Below are 23,040 nucleotides of genomic sequence, written 5' to 3'. Positions count from 1 at the left end.
GGGGAGAATAGGTAGTTAGCATCCAAGATGGTTAATCCTGAAAGATGACTGCAAAGCATTGTGGGAAGGTACAGGATGCTTAATGTGGCTGGGGAGCCGGCATGAGGCCGACTTCAGAGGAAACAACAGCCAGTGTGAGACCTGAAGGATGACCATAGGCAGGCAGAGACAGAGTGCGTCTCACAGAGTGCATCTGCAGAGGTTAGCAGGAGAGCATGGCAGTTCCAACAAAGTCCCTCCATGTAGCTGGTCTGCTGTTGAATATACTTGCTTTCATTTGTCTGGGGCCAGAAGGATAAATACAGAGTGATAAGACTGGAGAGGCAGACATGGGCCAGATTGTGTAAGGCCTTGTAATGTTCAGGAAGTTTGAACTTTAAGTTATTTTAAGTTAGGGAAGTGACTTGATCAGGTTTGTCATTTATTTCATCTCTCCTATTGCCGAGTAGAGAATGGATTACACTGTGGCAAGAGTAGCCTCTATCTGGGTTGAACCCAGGGACCCCTTCCCAAGCTCACCTTCTGCTTAACAACAGCACTACGTGTCCTGCTCAGCATCTAGTTTCTTGGGTTTTCCTGATTAGTGCGAAGTCTTGCCCCAAACTCTGCCTTCTCCTAAGCTTCTGGCTGGCTCTTGCTCTAAAATAACTGTACCATCTGGGATACTCACTAGATTCCCCTTGCTGTCATTGCCCAGATAGTCCATGGCTTTGCCTGTCGGCTTAGATCCCCTGAGATTTGGAGGCCAGCTTAGATTAACCTGAGCTCCCTTGACTCATGAAACCCATTGTAGTTCACACACTTGGCCCTCCCTGCACTGCCAGGCCAGGTCAGACTTAACCTGAGAGAATTCCTCTGACCTCACATTCCACTAGCAGTTGAATATTCCAGATATTCCATACTGATTCCCAATGCACTCCCATAGGACTATAAATGAAGGAAGAGGGATTGAAATAAGATAAAATGAACTAGCCAGTTGACTTTTGAGAAAGTTACTTAACTTCTATGTGCCTCAGCATCTCCTCTGTAAAATACGGATATTAGAGAACCTACATCACTGAGTCGTTCAGGGAATTATGTGAGTGAATACATGTGAGAGCACTATGCCTGGCCCCTGGTAGGCCCTTACTGTTTATTAATGTTTTATTTTATTTATTTTTTTAAAAGATTTTTGAATATTCATGAAAGACAGAGGCAGAGATATAGATGGGGGAGAAGCAGGCTCCCCGCAGGGAGCCCAATGTGAGACTCGATCCTGGACCCTAGGATCATGCCCTGAGCCAAAGGCAGATGCTTAACCACCTAGCCAACCAGGGGTCCCTGTTTATTGATGTTTTAATGAAGGTGTCTAGAAAGACACCTCTCTCTAAAGAGAGACAGGAGGACGTAAAAGGTTTTTCACTTTAGGAATGAGTTGCCACAGCCAAATGGGCATTAATCTTGAAAGGTCTACTCCTCCTCTGCACTGTGGATAATGGAGAGATGACAGTAACACTACGTTCTTTCCAGTCGGGTACTGACCGAGTTGACTTCGTTTCAAACCTGAGGTTTTTTTGTTTTTTTTTTTTAAAGATTTATTTATTTATGATAGACATAGAGAGGCAGAGACACAGGAGGAGGGAGAAGCAGGCCCATGCCGGGAGCCTGACGTGGGACTCGATCCCAGGACTCCAAGATCACGCCCTGGGCTGAAGGCAGGTGCTAAACCACTGAGCCTTGAAATCTTTATATTTCAAATTATCTTTATATTTCATAAATTGTGCTCTAGTCCAGAAAGCAGGCAATGATGTTTGGGCCTCCCAGGACCAGCCTCTCCTCCTTCATGACAGTGGTAATAACAGCTACTAGTTGATCAGGCACTAGATGACAACTCTGTCTCTCTATTGATTTATTAAACAAATGCTAGCTGAGTGAGTGCCACGTACAGGACTCTAAGGAGGGGCCCCCGGGTGGCTCAGTGGTTGAGCATCTGCCTTTGGCTCAGGGCATGATCCCGGGGTCCTGGGATCGAGGTCCGCATCAGGGAGCCTGCTTCTCCCTCTGCCTATTTCTCTGCCTCTCTCTGTGTGTCTCTCAGGAATACATAAATAAAATACATATTTTTTAAAAAAGGCACTAAGGAGGGTATCAAGTTGGAGCAAATCGGACAGGGATAGCCTTTCCCAGAGTGACCATAGGATCCAGCAGAAAGTGGTACCTACTGTAGAAGCACAAAGAGCTGAGGGGATTTGAGTCCAGCCTGGGCCATCCAGGAATTTAGCGACTGAATTAGGATTTGAAAAACCCTGGGTGGAAAGGCATCCAGAGAGAGAGAGAGAAGGCACAGAACAGGAGTGGATAAAGGAGAAGAGTGGGGATTGGAGCAAGAGAGAGGGCAGTCAGTGGTCATGGGGGAGTGGTAACAACTGTGGGTGCACATCAGGTGCCTCTTGCATGCCAGGTCTGGCCTGTTCCGCGTGATTTCCTTGTGTATCATTCCTTTGATCCTCACAGCAGCCCTGTGAGGTGGCGACTCTTATTACCCCCATTTTAGAGATGAGGAAACTAAGAGGCAGAGCTGCTGAGTGCCTTGGCGAAGATCACATGAACCGATAGAAATTGGCTCTGCCGCAGACTGTCTGACCCCAGCTTGGCAGCACAGATAAGCACATCCATCATGCAAGCGAGAACCTTTGTCTTTCCCTTTTATATCTCTCCCCATGTGCACCCTTGAAAGGGATTTGGAATCTCTTTATCAATCAGCTCTACCACAGTTTACAGATTTTTGAAGGAATCGTTTTATTTAAGGGCTTTTTCCATTTCAATTTCAATAGAATAAAGATCTGGACAGCATATAAATTTTCACGGTCAAAAATAGAGCTATATAATCTATGGCTATAACCCTTTTCATAGACCCAAGGCTGTGGATATATGAAAACACTTTAGCTGAATTGTACACCCTTTTTTGAAAAACTCCCTGATTTCTGACAATTTGGTCATAAAACCTTTTGATAAAAATATAAAACCTCATACTGCCAAACTGTAAAATGTGACTGTGTTAATGGCCAAAAAAAAAAAAAAAATCTATATTTTACATGGTCACAACTGCTTAAATATCGTAATGGGAAACATTTATGGCTTACATAATTGAAGTCCACATTTCTCAACCTTTTGTTAGACCTTCAGACAAATCACAGAATTGACTGGTATGAGTTTCTCCATTACTCTGTCTTCACCACGGTGGGGTGGTGGGATATGTACCAGGCTGTTGGTCAGTGGTTCAGGCTTGACTTCATATTGTAGGAAACTGATTCAGCACATCTGCTAACCTCCCTGGACTTCAATTTTCCCTCCTTCTAGCTTTAAATACCTCTTTAAAATGGTTCTCCATTTTCATACCTTTTATTTGCTTACTCTTTGAAGAAAACCATGAGTGATAGTACGGTGTCTAATGGCAAGAAATGAAGAAAAAACCAAATAATTCACATGTCCTTATCATCAAATATCACCAGTTTCAGCATTCTTTAACAAATGTTTATTAAGCAATTACTATGTACATGATAAATATGTGTTTCGCTGCCCAGGATTACCAATAATTCCCCTGTTAAATTCTCTAATTTACTTGGGATTTACCTTTTCTATTTCCCCACCACTCATATCTACATTATTACTATAGGATCTTATACTCATTATTTAATCTTATTTTCTTATATCCCAAACAAACAGAGCCAAACAGAAACCTCTCATCCCAAAGGGATCCTTGGTATGTTGCAAATAATTATTAAATCATGCTCTTTCAATTTTTTCAGTGTAAAGAAGCCCCATTTAAACCTACTGGGCTATGCTTCCTAGGAAAAACCATAGCTGTCAAATGCTCACATCTAATCCGGATGGGTCAGCTGACATACTAGTTTTAATGGTTTGTGGTGATGAATTTGTCATAGAATCGGAGCCTTCTCTGGGTTATAAATTGCTCAGACTCAAATGCTATGGAAAATTTACAAGGACTGCCATTAGAATAGAATGTTTTAAATTACCTCAGTTGTACTGGAGGAGAAAAAAAAAAACCCTGATTAGAGCTGTAGCAGATAATCATAAGTTCACAGTATCAAAAAAAAAAAAAAGTTTTTGGACTGTTTGTCAAATAATAAACCAGATAATGGCAAAAGTACCTGTCATATTTTGAGTGCCCAGCATTGCCATGATTTTGTTCAGTCCTCACAATAGCCTAATGAGTTGTACACACACATTATGATTCCTATTTTCCAGATAAGAAAACTGAGCTTAGAGATGTTAGATAATGTTCCCAAAGTCACACAGTTAATAAATAGCTGGAAGTGTTCTAAGTTGCTTGTTATCACCTTCCGTTCATGATATTTAAAGTGAGAGTCATCATCTTTGTCCTCAAGTCAGCTCTTTCCTTTCTATTTCTGTCAGTGATACCATGATTTTCCCAGATTCATTCTTGCAGTCATCATTGATTGTTCCTTTTCTGTCCTTGCACTAAATTTATTCCATCTCCGGTCCCTTTGCTTGTGCACTTTCTGCTGTCAGCCCTCTTGCCATCCCCTTAGTGCAGGTGTCCAGGCCCCCTGCCTAAGTGTACATGCTAAAAGCCAGACCTTAACTCGGCATTCAAGGCCGACCACCTCTGCCCACTCTCCTTGGGTTCTTCTAACTTCCTTCTTGATGAGCTATTACCTTCACCCCATCATGCACACGAAGACTCCTTTCTGGGATGTCGCCTCCTTTGCACCCTGGTCTGTGAGCCCTGCCCCTTCCTCAGGATGGGGTCGGGTCCCCTCCTCTGTCACGCATTCTGATCCATCTATTCCTCAGTGACCATCTCCTCTTCTCAGTGCTCGTGACAGGAGTTTCTGTATCTCATTGTGCATGAAGCGTGTGCCACCTGCCTTGCACTGCCGTACGGCTCTTCCTGCATGTGATCTGCCTCTCTGTCAGCAGTGCTCAGGCGTGGGGTCTAGACCCCTCATGAATATCTGGAACATTACGCCCAGAAATGTGAGTTTCTATGCCCCATGTGCATGTATGAGGAGAGGAGTCTTTATGGTAACATTGAATTTGCTGGGTTAAGAATTCTCCCATTAATCCCCCAGAGATTATTCAGACACCCACTGCATAGGAAAAGGACCAAATGTGTGTATGTGCCGGCTGGGTGTTTGTAAAGATGGCCTTAACAACTCGCCCACCTTTGTTGGCACACCCCTTCTCAGGGTACCTTGGCTCTCCTCCCATCAAGACCTAGGGTTTTTCTCCACTGTCTGAATCTGAGCTGACCCTGTGACTTAATTTGACCAAAGGGTGTAGCAAAACCTAGCAAATCACCAAACCTGAGGGTGATGGTGGGAATCACTGCCCACCCCCAAAGGATCCCATTTGAAGCCGTGCCTTTTGCCCCATCAGCCACTTAGGTTTTGTCCCATTGTGCACACGCAGATGGGGTTTGAGATGCTGCTTGAATGACAGTGCATTTTGAAGTTCTGTATTTCTATAGAAATGGCCTTAAATGTAGATAAGAAATTGTGATTAGGGACACCTGGGTGGCCCAGTGGTTGAGCATCTGCCTTGGGCTCAGGGTATGATCCCGGGGTCCTGGGATCCAGTCCTGCATCAGGCTCCCCACGAGGAGCCTACTTCTCCTTCTGCCTGTGTCTCTGCCTCTCTCTCTGTCTCTCATGAATAAATAAAAATCTTAAAAAAAAAGAAATTGTGATTATTTACACACCCTAATACTATAATTGTATGTTGTCTCTTTATAATTTCCTAAACGTAATCCAAAGCTAACAGTGATTTTTATGCTTATATTTTCACAAGACTAAGTTTAAAAAAAACAAAACCCTACGTTCTTAGTTTTCAAACACCTGGAATTTTCCGTCCCCTCTCTCCTGCTCATTATATAGAAATAAGCTCTCTGTTTTTGCCAAATAGCAAAACAGCCTTTATTTGACAGTGTGTGTTTTACTTTGGTGCTACTGTTGAATCCTACTAACATTTTCTTTCATGGAAAATGACCATTTCTTCCAAGAGTATATGATTGGTTTTTTTCAAATGCATGAAGTTTTAAAAATGAAACTTCATTTCAGGCAGAATGATCTTTGGTTTTATATGAAAATGGAATATTTTTTAAGGTTCTGTGGCTGATCATCATTTTAAAACCTATTAGTTGTAACAGGCCAGCTTGACAAATGAGACGTTTTAAATTTAACTTAGACAAAATACCTCATGATAGATTCTGAAACTAGGCCAGGAGAACTATGTTTAAATGATTCTTGAATTTGTTTTTTAAGGGATAGTTTTCTCCTTTAAATGTGTGTTCAGTAAAACACAGTTATTCAAATTCTGGTAGACATGTAGGAGCGCCAGCCAGATTCATGCATAACGCAGACGTGGCATTGTTCGTGGGGCTTTCACTCCTAATGACTGACCTAATGTGTTGTGTCTCCTTTTTCTGGCTGAGAGAAGGAATCCCATTTTATAAGCATTTTATTCAGTAATGTGTTCATATTGCTTTTTACCTCATACTATTTCTCAGATCGCAAGAATACTTGTGACATATTGAGATAGTTCATATTGCTAGAAGAGTACAAGGTAATTTGGATAGAAAATACGTAATGTAATAGCTTTAGTCACAGAATATAATTAAATTAGTGCCTAGTGTAAAAATAGTGAAAGGATTTATTTTTAGTTTTTAATGAATCAGATGAATGTGATTAAAATATGTAAATTAAATAACAGCATTCATTTCCATGCTCTTCTCTGTAGCATCAGCTCTCTCGAATACATATTGTAAGGAGTTCATTTTCTTCTCCCCTACCCCCTTTTTCAGTAAACCCAGTATTCAAGACGGTGAGTTTGATAAAGTAGGGAATGCATTTGTTACACGCTTCGAAGCCTTAAAGCAGAGGGGTTGTAAATTGGGCAGGCATGTATTCATTCATCCGTTCAGTAAATGATTATTCAGTACCTACTGTGCACCTAGGGTCTTTTGGGGTGCTTGGGGGTAGAGCCATGAGCGAGGCAAACAAGGTCCCTGCTCTCAAGGAATTCACAGTCTATTCGTAAGAAGACAACTGAGCAAACAAGTTAACTTCAGACAGGAATAACATGCTATAAAGAAGGTAAAATACTACAAGAGAGAATGATTGATGCCGTATTCATGGATTCTGTAGTTTGTTATGTCATTATATGATTGTATTTTATTACATCATAGCGTATTCTGTCTTTTATTATATCTCTATATATATTTATATTAATCATTTTTGTAGCCACCTGTAAGGTTATAAACCTTGTAAAAAGAGATGAAAGGATAAAAAAAAAGATGTTAAGAGTCCTCAAGATTTGTAGGTTTTCTGAGCATTCCCAGTTTACAAAGTCACACTAATGGGCTGTCGTGTCCTTTTCTGTATCCTCACCATCCTGCTGCATTTGTTTCTAATTATCAGTAAAGTTCAGTTCAACAGATATTCTGAGTCCATGCTGGGCACGAGAAACTGTTGAGTCCACTGGGCTGTTACAGATGAATGTGGCAGAAAATGGGATATACTTGGATGGGAAAGCAACTTTCCTGGACTGTATCTATCATTTCAATCCGTGGTCAGCTACCTCTTCTAATATCTTATTTATCCTTAGGTTACAAATCACAAAATGATATGAAAGATCTAATGATATGAAATGATATGAAATATCTAATCTAAATGTCAGTGATTTGTAATGTTAATGCAGTTCTTCATTTGTTCTTCTTCATCGGAGACACAAGACATGAAAAAATGATTTTAAGACCTTCACATGTGTCAGTCCCGAAAGGGTATATTACTTGAATACTTCTCTTCTTAAGGAAGGGACTTGTTAAAAATTAGCAATTTAATAAAATATTTAAAAGATGCGTGTGTACACACACACACACACACACACATACTTTTAAATGAAGCAACACAAATTTGTAGGCTCTGCTCTATCATGGTTATGATTCAGGGTATCTGATTTAGACCTGGGAATCCGGAAACAATATAGACGATCTCCTCTCTATGTGTCTTCAGACCATATTAATATACTGACTTAAAATTTCCACTGAACTAAACTTCCTAGTGATTTACAAGGCATTAAAATTGCATTGCTGAGAACACTTATGGAGTCCTCCTTCAGAGATAATTAATAAAAAATATTTTGTTATTAAAAGGCAACAGTTTAGGTTTCATTCTGGCAAAGGTAAGTTCTAGAAGCCTTTCCATGGTGTGCTGCTAGTAATTCCACTCCTTGGATGCTTGCTTGTTGGCTTTATTCTTTCTAACTCTCCCTATTTCTGTGGTTTAATAGATTTTCCTCCTGTTTAGAATAACACTGTGGAAGCCAGTGCTGCATTTAGTGTCTATCTCCAGGCATGGCCAATGCCTCTTCTCGCTGGCTTTGTTCCAGGGGTTCTGGAAAAGAGCTGATGGAGCCGCACTGTGACCGGGCAGAGCTTTTTCAGCTCTCCTCCATATTCTCTTGTCATATACACGTGGAGCATCAGGGTGTATTATGTACATGTAAAATAATTGAGACAAAAAAAAAATACATACGTGTTCCCCCTAGGTTAAGAAACAAAACATTCCATTCCAAACATGGTTGAAGCCCCGTGGGGAGCCCTGCCTGCTTGCCTTTCCCTTCCTCTGCCCCAGAGATAATCGCTATCCTGAATTTTTAAAATCATTCATGCGTGCCTTTCTATTTTATGACACAGATTTATGTATTTGAAATATGTAGTATCGTTTTATTTATTTTTAAACCTTACATATAAATGCAGATTGCTTTTTCTCTAATCATTGTCTTTTTGAGACTTATTTACATTAATACATGTGTCTTTCATTTACTTTCCCTGCTATATACTAGTGTGTCGGGGCTCAAGGAGGCATAATAACTTAGCACCCTCTTTCACCATCTAGAATAAATTGAGAAAGAGATACAAGCGTTAGAGAATAGTAGATTAAAATGTCAGCTCTGTTTTGAAATAGCTCTGTTGGAGGGATGGGCGTGCTAGATTGTAGCCAAACGAAACAGGTTTCCCTTCCAAGCACAGGCACCCCACATGCAGGCCTGCCCCTGTGGCATCGGGGAACAGAGCACTGTGTATGCCCCCACAATCAGGTAGCTCTTAACAGAGAAAAGGAGGAGCAGTGCCCATCAGATAAGTCACTTTTCTAGGAGGAATGCATGAGGAGATGGGGAGAGGCTGGGAATATTACTCCAAAAGAGGTTCCTCTGCATGCAAATATAGATGGGTGAATCTCTGTAAGATTTACCTTACTTATCAAATTCTTTTCCATTATAGAATTCAATGCTTCATGTTTAAATCATAACACCTAAATTATAATTTTTTGCCTCAGTGTAGTTACGTGAAAAGGCTATCCACAAAACACCTCTGACCTACCAAAAAGCCAATTCATAGACCATTTGGAAATTGTCTCTGCATAACACACCTTTTACGTTTTAACTAATCTGATGCTAATACTGTATTAATGCTTTATTTTCTACTTAGAGCTTGTGGACATTGCTGTCATCCATCCGAAGGCACTTGAGTATCAAGTTACATATTATGCTACTTGTATAAGAAAATGGTGTCATGATTTTGTTAATTCTTGATAAGAATAGTTTCTTACAGGATCATAGACTTTCACCAATGAAAAGATCCTTAAAACTTGGTACAGTCTTATTTTACAGATGTGAGTTTAAATGACCGCCCCCCCCTCCCCCCCCCCGCCAAGGTCACACACCTAAGCTGGTAGAGATCAAGGTTAGGAGCCAGGCCTGTCAGTCCAGCATCCGGCACAGTGTGTTCCTCCCCATTGCAGTGGTGCCTTAGTCCATCCAGGCTGCTATAACAGAAGACTATATATACACTGGGGGTTTTAAGCAACAGACATTTGGTTCTCACAGTTCTGGAGGCTGGGAAGTCTAAGCTCTAAGTGCTGAGACATCTGGGGTCTGGTAAGAACTTGCTTCCTGGCTCAAGACAGCCATCTTCTTGATGTGTCCTTACGTGGCAAAAGAGACAAGGGAGTTCTCTGGGTTCCCCTCCCTTGGGAGCACAGCACCTAGAATGAAGGTTCTACCTTCCTGACCTCACTACCTCCTAGGGGCCTCACCTCCAAATACCATCACTTCAGAGGTTAGGTTTCAACATACAGATTTTGGGGAGAGGTAAAACATTCAGTCTGTGCAAGTGGATTATAGAATTATAGCTTCATTCTCTCCGTTCATAATGTGGATGTATTTTTACAGTCAGATTTCCTTGACAGATAGGTTTCGATGCCTTTTGCTTTTTGTTGCTGGTGTCCTTTTGTTTCTTAACACTACAGGAACTGTTTATCGTAATTCCTTAGATTAGCTTTATCGAAGCAATGTAGACTATTTTACTTCCTTATTGTGGACTGGAGTTTACTTGCTAGCCTTTCCAACAGGTTGTATAAATAAGTGTCATGATAAATTATTACAAAATGGCATATTAACAGTTTGTAATAGTTAAAATATGGTGTAATAGTTTGAAACAGGTTGTAACAAGTTGTAAATTTCTGAGTATTTAATTTTTTAAATATAATTTTTCTGCACACAGTTATCTTTTAAGTTAGTGTGTTTAATAATACAATGAGTACTTTCAATCCATGAACAAAAAAACTTCCTGCTTTCCTCGCTTAGGAACTACTATCCAGAATGAAGTGTTTATTAATCCTTTGCTTTAAACACACACACAAATATGTATGTATATACACACACACCCCTATATATTTCCTTAACATTTAATCTTTCTCATTTTAAAACTATATAAAAAGAGTATCAAAAAAAAAAGAGTATCAGATGTGTGTGATCTTTTGGTGACTTGCTTTTTTCACTCAGTAATATGTTTCTAATATTAATCCCTGTTTTGTGTGTAATTAGAATTCACTCATTTTAAATGTGTATAACATTCCATTGTATGAATTTATCAAAATGTATCCATTTTCCTGTTGATGGGCATTTTGTTTCTCCCTCTAGTTTTGCTTATTTTGTCTATTACTACTAATACTGCACAGTCTTGTGCCATAACTCCACATGCCCAAGTGCAACTGATTCTCTTAGGAGTAGAAGTCCTGGGTTATAAAGTATGCAGATGTTTACTTTGATAGTGCCAACATTTTATAATGCCAAATGATGTTTCCAAATCATTTGTATTAATTTGTACTCCTATCACCATGTGAAAGAGTGCTGATCTGCATCTTCTCCAACACTTGGTATTATTAGACTTCCTTTTCCATTGGAGTGGGTATACAGTGTCTCATTGTGGGCTTGATTTATGTTCTCTGATTATAATGGATCATCTATCATATATCTTCATGTTTATTGGGTTCTTCTGTGACAGACCTATTCATAGCTTGTATCCGTTTTTGTTTTATTTTCTATTGATTTGACCATGCTCTTTATAGATGTTCTCAGTACTAATGTTTTGTCATTTTAACAAATATCTTCTCCCAGTTTATGGCTTGTCTTTTCTCTCTCTTCAGATATCTTTTGAAACATAAATTAATTTGGTTGAATTTATGAATCTTTTTTGTAGTGGAATGATTGTGTCTTATTTAAGCAACTCTTATTTCAAGATTAGAGAGGCATCTACATTTTCTTCATAAAATTTAAAGTGTTGCTCTTGAAAATTAAGTCCTTAATTCTTCAAGAGTTGATTCTTGAGTATTGCATAGTATGTGGGAACTTTTTCCATGTGAATAATCATTATTTTCTACTTTTTTTTTTTTTTGACTGTACCCTTTTTTCTCTATAGCTCTGCCATGCTGCCTTTGTTCCTACATTTTGTATTCTGTTCCATTGGTCACCCTTCACCAATTTCACAATGTCTTCATAAGATCTTAATGTTAGTAAGGCAAATCTCCCTCTTTACTTTTCTTCTGCAGTAGTATATTGATTATATCCAGTTCTCTGCTTTTCCATATAAATCTAGAACTGGCTTGTTAGGAGCCAAAAATCCTGTTCACATTTTAATTAATATTTCTTGAATCTACAGATCAATTTCTGGAGAATGAATATCTTAGTGATACTGTTTTCCTATCCTTGAATGTGGAATGTTTTAATTTTTTATTCTTTTTTTACTTGTATGTTTTTATTTATTCATGAGAGAGAGAGAGAGAGAGAGAGAGAGGCAGAGACACAGGTAGAGAGAGAAGCAGGCTCCATGCAGGGAGCCCAACGTGGGACTCCATCCCGGGTCTCCAGGATCAGGCCCTGGGCTGAAAGCCGCACTAAACCTCTGAGCCAACCGGGCTGCCCTGGAATATTTTCTATTAAGTATTTTTTAAAGCCTTTCAGAAAATTTTTGAGGCACCTGGGTGGCTCAGTCAGTTAAATGGCTAACTCTTGATTTTGTCTCAGATCATGATCTCTAGGTTGTGAGATCGAGCCCTGTGTGGGGGTCTGCACTGGGCATGGAGCCTGCTTAAGAGTCTCTTTCTCCCTCTCCTCTGTCCCTTCCCCACTTCTCCCTTTCTCTTTTTAAAAAAAAAAAAAAAAAAAGCCTTTCCTTTCTTCCTTTCCAGTTCTCATGTCTTTCATTTCTTTTCCTCGACTTATGCACTAAGATTGATACTTTCAAGTGATGATAGTGTCTGATTCCCAAACTCAGGGGGAAAGACTTCAGCATCTTATCACTTAATTTGATCATAGCTATAGGATTTGGTGTTCTGTGTCAGATTTAAAAAGTTCCCACCTAGTCTACTACATTGAGAGTTTTTATCAAGAATCGGCATTAAAATTGATACATGTTTTTCTGTATCTGTTGAGTTGAAGATAATTGGTTTTTATTGTTTAATGTGGTCAATACGTGTATGTATTTATTAACCCTATTTGGTCATGTTATCTTTTTTTATATACAATTGCATTCAGTTTGCTCATATTTTCCCTAATGTGTGTGTGTGTATACACTATTAGTATAGGAGCATGTTAAAACAAGTTCTCAAGTTGAAATTTCTGTACCCACTCAAGGTATGCTTAGACCAAGGTGCCACTCTAGATGAGGGACAGTCAACATCCATAACCTCTCAGACATGGGTTATCATTTTCCTTTTATTAATTAATTAAAATTTATTAATAAGAGACACAGAATGAGAGAGAGGCAGAGACGCAGGCAGAGGGAAAAGCAGGCTCCATGTAGGGAGCCTGATGTGGGACTCAATCCTGGGTCTCCAGGATCAGGCCCTGGGCCAAAGGCGGCCCTAAACCACTGAGCCATCCAGGCTGCCCTCCTTTTCCTTTTCTCTTGCTACTTTGCTTAGGACAACTTTCATGTAGCTCTTTGGGTATTAGCCTAATGTGGGGAAGTTATCCTATGAGATAATCAATCCATGATGGGTAAGCCTTGGGTCTCTTTACTCCTGATCTCTTCTCCTATGATGCCACCAAACCAGAGCCCAGATTCAGATATGGATCCTCACCCTCAGGGTAAACATGGTTCTGGGATGCTGAGTTTCCACTAACCATTTTGGGTTTGAGCTATCCCAAGAATATGACCTGGCCCTACCTTTTTTTTTTTTTTTTTTTTTTTTTTTAAACTGTGCCTTTAAGGTAGTTTTGTTTTAGTTCTTATGCAGCACTTTTGTTTTTTTCAGTGGAGAAATTGATCTATCCAAAAACAGAAAGTCACATGAATTATTAAGTACTTTTTCTCTCAAAACTTTTTCTAAATTCTGTTTTCCAGATATTGATTTATTGGGCAGAGCATTGGATTTACTAAGTGTTAGAAAAGACAAAGCTTATTTGTAAGAGATGTAGAAAATATATGAAATTAGTGATACATTTCTAGTTTGTGGATTCTGGCATTTCAGTTGTGCTCTATCTTCTCTTGCTATCTGAAGGATATGCCTAAGTATTTCTAACCACTATTGTTCTTCTCTTGAATATCATTTAGAAGGTGTAAGCTTAATATTTCTTTTCATGTGATGTAAAAGCATATTGTCAGGAAATAGTGGTATAACTTAATGAACATGCCACTGAATCTCAACGTTTTTATTTCACCTATTATTTATGAAAGAAACAATACAATGTTTTATGTTTTCATCAAGGTATTATTTTTGCTTTAAAATTTTATTTATTTATTCATGAGAGAGCGAGTGAGAGAGAGAGAGAGGCAGAGACACAGGCAGAGGGAGAAGCAGGCTCCATGCAGGAAGCCCAATTTGAGACTCGATTCTGGGACCCTGGGATCACGCCCTGAGCCAAAGGCAGATGCTCAACCACTGAGCCACCCAGGCGTCCCTTCATCGAGGTATTATATCTAAAAATCACTTATGTTGAACTTGACTTCAAGATATTACAGTGCATTTTTACTAATATCTAGCATAAAATAATTTAACTATGAGTATTGATAGTGCTCCAAGGAAGAAGGACTCTGCCTATAATTTACTTATGGCTACAATTTGTTACAGAGAAAGGATATGAAACAAAATTAACAAAGGGAAAGGCAAATGGGGTGTAGTCCAGGGGAAACCAGGTGCTAGCTTCTGAGGATCGCCTCTCAGTGAAATCACACAGGACATGCTTAATTTTTCCAGCAGCAAGTTGTGACAATATGTGTGAAGTGTTGCCAACCTGAAACTCATTCAAGACTCAGCACCCGGGGTTTTTATTGTGAGATGATAATGTAGACAGTCTCTACCTGGCATGTACCAAAGATCCAGACTCCCAGAAGGAAAGCAGGTGTTCTTCATAAGCCATATTGCACAAACAGTTTTAGGCACAGCAATCATATGAGTTAATGTTAGTGAAAAACTTCTGAAAATCCAAGTTTCCAGATGCCAGCCAAAGGCGAGCCTCATAAGCAGGATAGCAATCAGTCCTGCTGTGTTAACTGTTTTCTGTGCATGGAGTCACCACTAAAGTTTTTAAAGCACCTACTGTGTAGCAAGCACTGTTTATTCATTTTATCCTCACAATAGCTATTTCCTGGATAAAGAACCAAGACACAGAAAGATTAAGATACTTGTCCAAGGTTGCACAGGTAAATCAGGATTCAAATTTGGAGTTCAGATTTTATGATTTATCAAATGATTTATTGTGCTTTTTCTTTTAATTTTCATCTTGTCCCATCTTATGGATAAGATGCTTCATAAAACTGGGATTTAAAAAATTGTCTTCATATAACCTTTTTTAATCTTCAATGTTTCATGGGTCTTAATTTTCAGGTTTGGAAAATCACTCTAATTATCATGCAAAACTTTCCTGATTTCATAAACTTTTCTCAGCCTTTGTGTTTCTGGATTAGAAGATCTGAATAGTTTTTTTTTTTTTTTTTTTCCCGTATCCCTACAGACTGCTTGTTTGGTCCTTGACCACTAATTTAGTTCCACTATTTCTTTAGACTTCCTTTCAGTATCTCCTGAGCTGTAGCAATCAGAACTGCAAGCAGAAGGTATCACTGCATCATGGTTTATGAACAAAGACAGGGCAGCATTTTCAGCATTTCATTTCCTTCCTTGTAATTCTCATCATCGTGCTAGCAGTATTGTCTACTCAGTAGATTGGACAATGACTTAGGGAATGGTCTTTAAATGCCCCTAGGTGGCCATATGGGATATAGCTAATAACTGGCATGACTGTTGGAGCTTGCGTCTCTGTAAATGTACTTTAGATTATTTCTTTTCTGATTGAAATGAAGAAAGCCACTATTTACTATATCCATTCCTAAGGAAATACATTATAGCTTCAAGAAAAGTCTGAATGTTAACACATGTGCTGAAATATGATACAGATGTTTAATGTCCTACTGTAATACTACTTCACTGTTCAGAGTCACCTGCTTTTTTGATCCCTGCCTAAGCCTGCTTGCTTTATTTCATAACACCTGTTCTCAAGAATATATTTACAGCCTGTTGTCTTTTCTAAATGGTTAGTACATATGTTAGAAAAGGGTTGATTTTTACCCATGTCATTCAGTAAATACCTTAAAGATTCCCTATTACTTAATTTCAGTGTTATTTTATTTCAGCATAACAACATAATAGTTGTTTTTATTTAAATACCATATAAGAAGTCTTGATATATGACTGAGATATGACATTTAAATATCCATGGATAGCAAACAAGTTATTTCTATCTTTAATTTTTCCAAAAAAATAGTAAAACTTTCAAACTACTGAGTGATATTAAATGTTCTTGTTACTTCTATAGGCTTAGAGAGCATATGTCTATTCTTTTATGCTTATCTTGAGCATCCAGTTTTTCAAGACTTTTGCTGCCTTCTATTCTGGTCTTTGCATTCGTGGTTCCCTGTTTAAACACTGCATTAAAAGAAGAGTCTTACCTATCCAAAGTGACTTCCCCCTAACCCCCTCCCTGAATAAATCTCTCCTACTGGTAGAGATTTATCATTTACAGCACTTACCAATCTCTGAGACTATCTTTTGTCTTTGCATATTGTTTCTTTCTCAAACTTGACTATAATAGCTCCATGAGAGCAGTAATGTTACCTATTCTATCTTGATTACCTCTGGATGTTCAGGTTAGCACAAAGCACGTGGTCGTTTCAAACTTGTTGTATGAAGCAGTGAATTAATTTTATTAATGACTATAGAAAAATGTTATTCATGTTAGATGTGATATATAATCTTTATCATTCAAACATATTAAATTTTCTTTGAGTTTCTTAGAACTTGAAGAGGGTGTCCAAACCAACCTTGGGTTTAGGTTCCCAAGGTTATATTTGGTTAAATATAATGGTTATATTTAATCTCTAGGCTTGGTTAAAATTTCTGATGCTTTGGGCTATGAGAATTGTATTTTTGCATAAATCATCAAATCTCCAATTAACCAGGACTCCTACCAAATTTCAAGATACCAAATGTGTACTTTCATTTTGTGTGTGTTCATTAGAAATATTTTAAGTGAAATAAGTCAATCGGAAAAGGACAAACATTATATGGTCTCATATATAATGAATTATATATTCATTTGGGGAATATAAAAATTAGTGAAAGGGAATAAAGGGAAAGGAGAGAAAATGAGTGAAAATATCAGTGAGGGTGACAAAACATGAGAGTCCCCTAACTCTGGGAAATGAACCAGGGGTAGTGGAAGGGGAAGTGGGTGGGGGGTTGGGGTGACTGGGTGATGGGCAATGAGGGGGGGCACTTGGCAGGATGAGCACTGGGTGTTATGCTATATGTTGGCAAATTGAACTCGAATTAAAAAAATTAAAAAATATTTTAAGTACAGAAAGGGATAGATAGTAATTTAATGTAACTCTTCTGCTTCAGCTACCTAGCTTTATCCAGTCTTAGCATTTGCCACATTTACTTCAGATTTTTAAAGAAATAAAATCATACATGTAGAGTTGAAAACCCCTATGCATTCTTCCCTGAGTCCTTACCCTCTCTCTCTTTAGAGAGAGAACTGTGATAATCTATATTTTGGTATTTATCAGTTTTATGCATGTTTAATACAACTGGGTAGGCATTTATCCATAATATGTAATCTTGTTTTACATGTTTTCCAGTGTCATATACATTATATTGTATCATTTATAGCCAAGATCTTGATTTTTTTCACTCTACGTTAAGTTTTTGAGATTCCTTAATAATAATACATGTAGTTCTTGTTGTTCATTCATTTTCATTGCAGTATAAAATCTCATTGAAAGATAAATCTATATTTTATTTATCCACTTGCCTATGGATGGGTGTTAATATTGTTTTTAGTGACTCACTATTTAAACTAAATACTGCAGTAAGCTTTCTGGTGCCTTTTCAACTGTACACAAGAATTTCTCAAGGGCAGTGCTTTACAATCTTTTCACCTTATTGCACTCATAGACAATAAGTATGTATAAAGTGCATTTAGGTAAACAGACAAGTTGCTTTTGACCGTCTGCCTGCTCAAGAGGCTTTGGGGCTCAAGATCTTATAAACCATCCATAGCAGAGTTTTGGGAAGCTGTGTTCTAGGGCAGTGACCTTTTGTATTTCTCTGAAAGTATTCTTAAAAATAATGTACTTCCTTGTGCATTTTTAGACTGATAACTAATCCTTTCTCCATGGTTGCATATGATTTCCAGTGTGTTATAAATATTGACTCTTTAAAATAAAACTATTCTGCTCTTAAATGTATTCCTTGGAATCTAAATATCATTGTGATTTGATACACATCATTTTTCTTTCTTTTTTTTTTTTACACATCATTTTTCTTTTAAAAATGTGTAAGCATTTAAAGTGATGTGAACAGATTCTTAACAATTTGAAAATTTAGATTATTTTTGAACTCCAATATCTATTTATTTTCTCCTACTAAATTTTATCCTAATGCAATATTTTTTCATCATTTTGGTTTTCTTTCACTTCTCATTTTTAAAAATCAGATTTATTAAGGTATAATTTATATATTATAGAATTCTCCATTAATAGGTGTAGTCATATGAGTTTTGACAAATGTATATGGCTGTGTAACCAGTACCAAATCAACATATAAAATATCTCTCTTCCTTTCAGTTCTCTACCTCTACTCCCAATCTCTGATACCACTGATCTTATTTCTATGTCTATATCATTGCCTCTTCCAGATTGTCATATAAATGGAATCACCCAGTATGTGATCTTTTGTATTGGTTTTTCTCACATGACAATGCATTTGAAATTCATCCACATTGTTGCATTTGTCAATGGTTAGTTCCTGATAGTTGCTAAGTCACATGTTCTTGTATGAATTCTACTACAGTTTATTCATTTACCAGTTGATGGACATTGGGTTGTTTCCAGTTTGCGGCAATTATGAATAATTGCTATAAACATTTTGTTCCAGTTTTTGTTTGGATATTTGTCTTCATTTCTTTTGGGCTAATAAATGTAACTTCTGAGTCACACAATAGGTTTATGTTTTAATTTTCTAAGAAGCTGGCAAACTATTTTGCTTTCTCACTAGTAAGATTTAAGACTTCCAGTTACAGTTCATTGTTACTGGCACTTGGTATTGCTAATTTTTTTGTTTTGTTTTTGTTTTTAGCCTTTTCTAATAGGTGTATTGTGGCATCTCCTTGTACTGTTTAATTTTTACTTCCCCAAGTGATTTAAATAATTTTTCTTGTCCTTGTTTGCCATCCATATCTCTTGTAATGAAGAATGTGTTCAAGTCTTTTGCCCATATTTTTATTTGCTTGTTTTGTTTTGTTTTTTTTTGCCTATTTTTTTTTTTAAATTAAGTACTAAGTTGCAAGAGATTTTTATATATGCTAGATACAGGTTCAGTGTATGACTTTTATTTTCATTTTCTGAACTTTTTTTTTTTAGAAAACAAAAGTCTTTTATTTTAAAATCCAAGTTATCAATATTTAAATGATTCTTTTTTTTTTTTTTTTTTTTTTTGGTCTTACCTTAGAAATCTTTGCCTAATGCCAAGTATGATGGTTAATTTTATGTTTGAATTGGGCTAGGCCATGGTACCCAGTTTCTGATCAAACAGCAGTCCAAATGCTGCAGAAAGATTTTTTTAAGATATAATTAACAGTTAAATCAGTAGACTGAGTAAAGCAAATTACCCTTCTTGATGTGGGTGGGCCTTCTCTAATAGATCAGTTGAAGGACACAAGAAAACAGACTGAAGTCCTCCAAGAAAGAAAGGTTTCTGCCTTTTAACTACCTTTGGACTTGAGAGACTATAGCATCAACCCTTCCCTGGGCTTCCTGTTATTTTACATTGGTCTGTTTGTCTATCCTTGTGCCAATACCACCCTCCTGATTATATGGCTTTCTAATAAGTTTTGATAATCTAGTAGTATAATTCTTACAGCTTTGTAATTTTTTTAGAATTGTCTTGACTGTTTTTAACTCGTGTAAATTTTCACACTTACATTCTTAACTACTATGTTCTACTGCCTCATAAGTGATACTCGCTTTCATTTTAGTGAAATAGCCAAGATACAAGCCAACTAACCTCAAAGGAAGTCATAGAATTTATAACACACAGTTGGCATGTTTTTGTCATTCATTTTCTTTCAAGTAGTTAACATTTTTTTCCATTTAATTGTTTACTTTTTATTATCATTTTTCAACTTATCCTAAACCACCTTCAAAAGAAAAGAAATAGAAAAGCAAATTCTGTTTGTTTGTTTGTTTGTTTATTTATTTATTTTATTTTTTTAAAAGATTTTATTTATTTATTCATGAGAGATACAGAGAGAGAGGCAGAGACACAGGCAGAGGGAGAAACAGGCTCCCTGCAAAGAGCCCGATGTGGGACTCGATCCTGGATCCCGGGATCATGCCCTGAGCCGAAGGCAGACGCTCAACTGCTGAGCTACTCAGGTATCCCGCAAGTTCTCAGTTTAGAATCGATTTAAAATCTAGTGGGAGCCTTTGATTATGAGGTCAATTAGTTTGAGTCCTTTCACTTGACTATGCAATCTAGTACGCAGGAGAAAGGAGTCCTACAACAAATATTAAGAAAGGTATACTTGTAAAATTTAGAATAAATGGAAATCAAAAAAGTCATCAATAGGCCAGATGTGGAAGAGAACATACTAGTAGTAACATGGACACCCATTACACCTCTGACATTTCTGATAGAACAGATTTGTTCCAGAGAGTTTATGCATATTGAATTTGGTTCGACGTTCTGTAACACTGTGACTTCCCTGTGTTGTAATAGGGGAAGAAGCATTACTTGGCTTTCTTTAGAATTAGAGTAGTAAGACCTCATAAAGTTATGGCCAGATTGAGTCAAACTGAGTATCACAGGATCCTGAATCATAAACCTTTCCACACTTACTTAGAAATCATTGTCTCCAAGAATCCCAAGAATCCATATGAGCCCAACGGTACAAATTAGCTTGGTTTGGTAAAGGTAAAGCCTGCTCTTTGCCTTCTTCAGAACTATTTAGTCAGACATGTATATAAAAGAAAATTATGGGCAGCCACGGGTGGCTTAGTGGTTTAGTGCCTCCTTCAGCCCAGGGCCTGATCCTGGAGACCTGGGATCAAGTCCTATGTCGGGCTCCCTGCATGGAGCCTGCTTCTCCCTCCGCCTGGGTCTCTGCCTCTCTCTCTCTCTCTCTCTCTCTCTCTCTGTCTGTCTCTCATGAATAAATAAATAAAATCTTTAAAAAAATTATAATACATGTTTATAGTAATTGAGGTATTTGGTTTTTTGTTTGGTTTGTACAGGGGGATTTTTTTTTTTTTTTGGCAGCTTACCATAGCTAAATAAATACACTGTAGGTCATTGAAAAATAGAACAAATTAATGTCGAGTAAGTGATGTGGTTTCATAGGACTATACCATAGTTGATATAATCACTAAAGTAAATAAGTGATATCGGGAAGAAAGCAATAATGGGTGCTGTGGTCCTGAAACAAACCAGCATCTGGAACAACAAAAGTGATGAAAGGAAAATAATAAAAAATGACCTAAATTTCATCAAAGAAGAGGTGTCTTTCTAATGTCTTTAAATACAAATCAAAGAAGTAAGACAAAGAGAACAGACCAAAAAGAAAATAGTCATGTGAAATCAGTCTGTTCATCAGAGCTTAACAAAAACAATGGGGCGTAGAAAAAGATGGGGATAAATATTGACTACAATAGCTACTATGTCATGATCAGAGGACAGGAAGATGGGTGTGTTGGCAGAAAGAAAGGTCAAAAGAAAGAAAGTGCAGTTGAGGTCAATTCCAATGAGGTAAAGGAGTAGAGGAAGATAATTCCATGTGGGCCATGTTCAAAGGTAATGAATGTATATCCTACCGTTGTGCACATTGCTTAGCAACACGCAATTTAAAAAAAGAATGAAAAAGGAGCTACAAAAAGCAATTAAAGGAAGAAAGAGGCATATGCCTTGTAAAGTGATCAGGTACAAGGTGAAAATGAGAAGAGCCAAGATGAAAAGTGAATTTAGACCTCGAAGAAGGCTCAGATAAAGATCCACATTTGTTAATTGTCTCTCAGGCCAATTAAAAAAATAGACACTGAATGGTAATAACTGCCCAAAGTAGACATATTGATTGCCACCAAAAATATTCTCCATACCCTTTTGTGTGAAACATGGAAAATAGATTTAGATATTCATATGGTTTAATATTTTAAGAAAGTATATTTTAATTTCGAACGACAAAAGCTGATCTGTGAAAATGATTATTTTAAAAATATTATTTAGGAAGGCATTTGGCAATGATTTCCTTCCTTCATTTTCTTATTTCAGATATGGATTGTTGCTTTGTACCTATCTAATACCTTATTTAAAATATTTGGACAGTGGGTAGCAACCAGCATGTTTGTAAAGTTCAAAAGTACCTTTATGTAAATAAAATAATAGCTTCTAAAGGCCAGTAGACGCATTTAAAAATAAGCAAATAAATCAATTCATCCCATACTCAGCAGTGAAGATGGAACGCATTCCCAGTATATGAATTTAGATTTGACCCTGTAAACACTGAAAGCAAGGCAAACCCCCAATACCACAGTTACCACAGGCTTCACCTGCTGAAAGATACTGTCTCAAAGTATTCTTCAGAACGATCTCTTAGTAGGTCCCAACTGCAGGCTAGAATCTGTCTTCTGACTTTTGAAGGAGCAGAGTCTCTAGTCTTTTTCTTCCCTACCCATGAAGTAAGTGATCAGCATTCCACAGTGTCGGAGAGAAGGCACAGACTTAATTACAGACATATAAACGATTAAACAAAAAATGGTAATAATCAGGCTCTTTTTATTACCGAGTTCCGGGACCTGAATGTCATCACTCATGATATAGCATAACAGCACTTTCTGCCAATTAGAGTCCTTACTGCTCACTGTTTGGAGAGCGGTAAATTAAAGTGCACAGTTGGCTCTCAAAATAGTTACTCAGTGTCTTAATATATGAAGGGGTGCCTTTTGAGACCCTCTGTTTTTGAGATAGTACTCAAAATTTACCCGTTGCTAAAGCTGAGTACTTCTAATTAAAGCAGCAGATCAAAACAACTGCTGTACCCTTTCATAGAGTAAAATACCACATCATTAAGTTTGAGATACATTGATTCTTGGGCACCATCATGTTATGTACCACTAATGAAAGA

The 23,040-nt window shown here is 37.6% G+C and overlaps 1 protein-coding gene across 18 annotated transcripts in view; it reads left to right on the top strand.

The window, feature by feature from the left end:
- Positions 1 to 23,040, top strand: part of EFCAB11 (EF-hand calcium binding domain 11) — a 144,836-nt gene that overhangs the window by 42,108 nt on the left and 79,688 nt on the right. Inside the window, exon 6 of one of the 18 annotated variants that reach the window (XM_072839652.1) lies at positions 9,515 to 9,569. The exons of the other annotated variants lie outside the window; for them this stretch is intronic. Within the exon in view, the coding sequence (XP_072695753.1) occupies positions 9,515 to 9,554 (40 nt within the window). The 3' untranslated portion in view covers positions 9,555 to 9,569. Of the gene's footprint in view, positions 1 to 9,514; positions 9,570 to 23,040 lie in introns of those variants that run through there. 18 annotated transcript variants of the gene reach the window in all.

This window comes from Canis lupus, chromosome 9 (assembly GCF_048164855.1).
Source record: "Canis lupus baileyi chromosome 9, mCanLup2.hap1, whole genome shotgun sequence".
Lineage (NCBI taxonomy): Eukaryota > Metazoa > Chordata > Mammalia > Carnivora > Canidae > Canis > Canis lupus.
The sequence above is the reverse complement of the archived record's forward strand: the minus strand, read 5'-3'. Positions and strand labels throughout refer to the sequence as shown.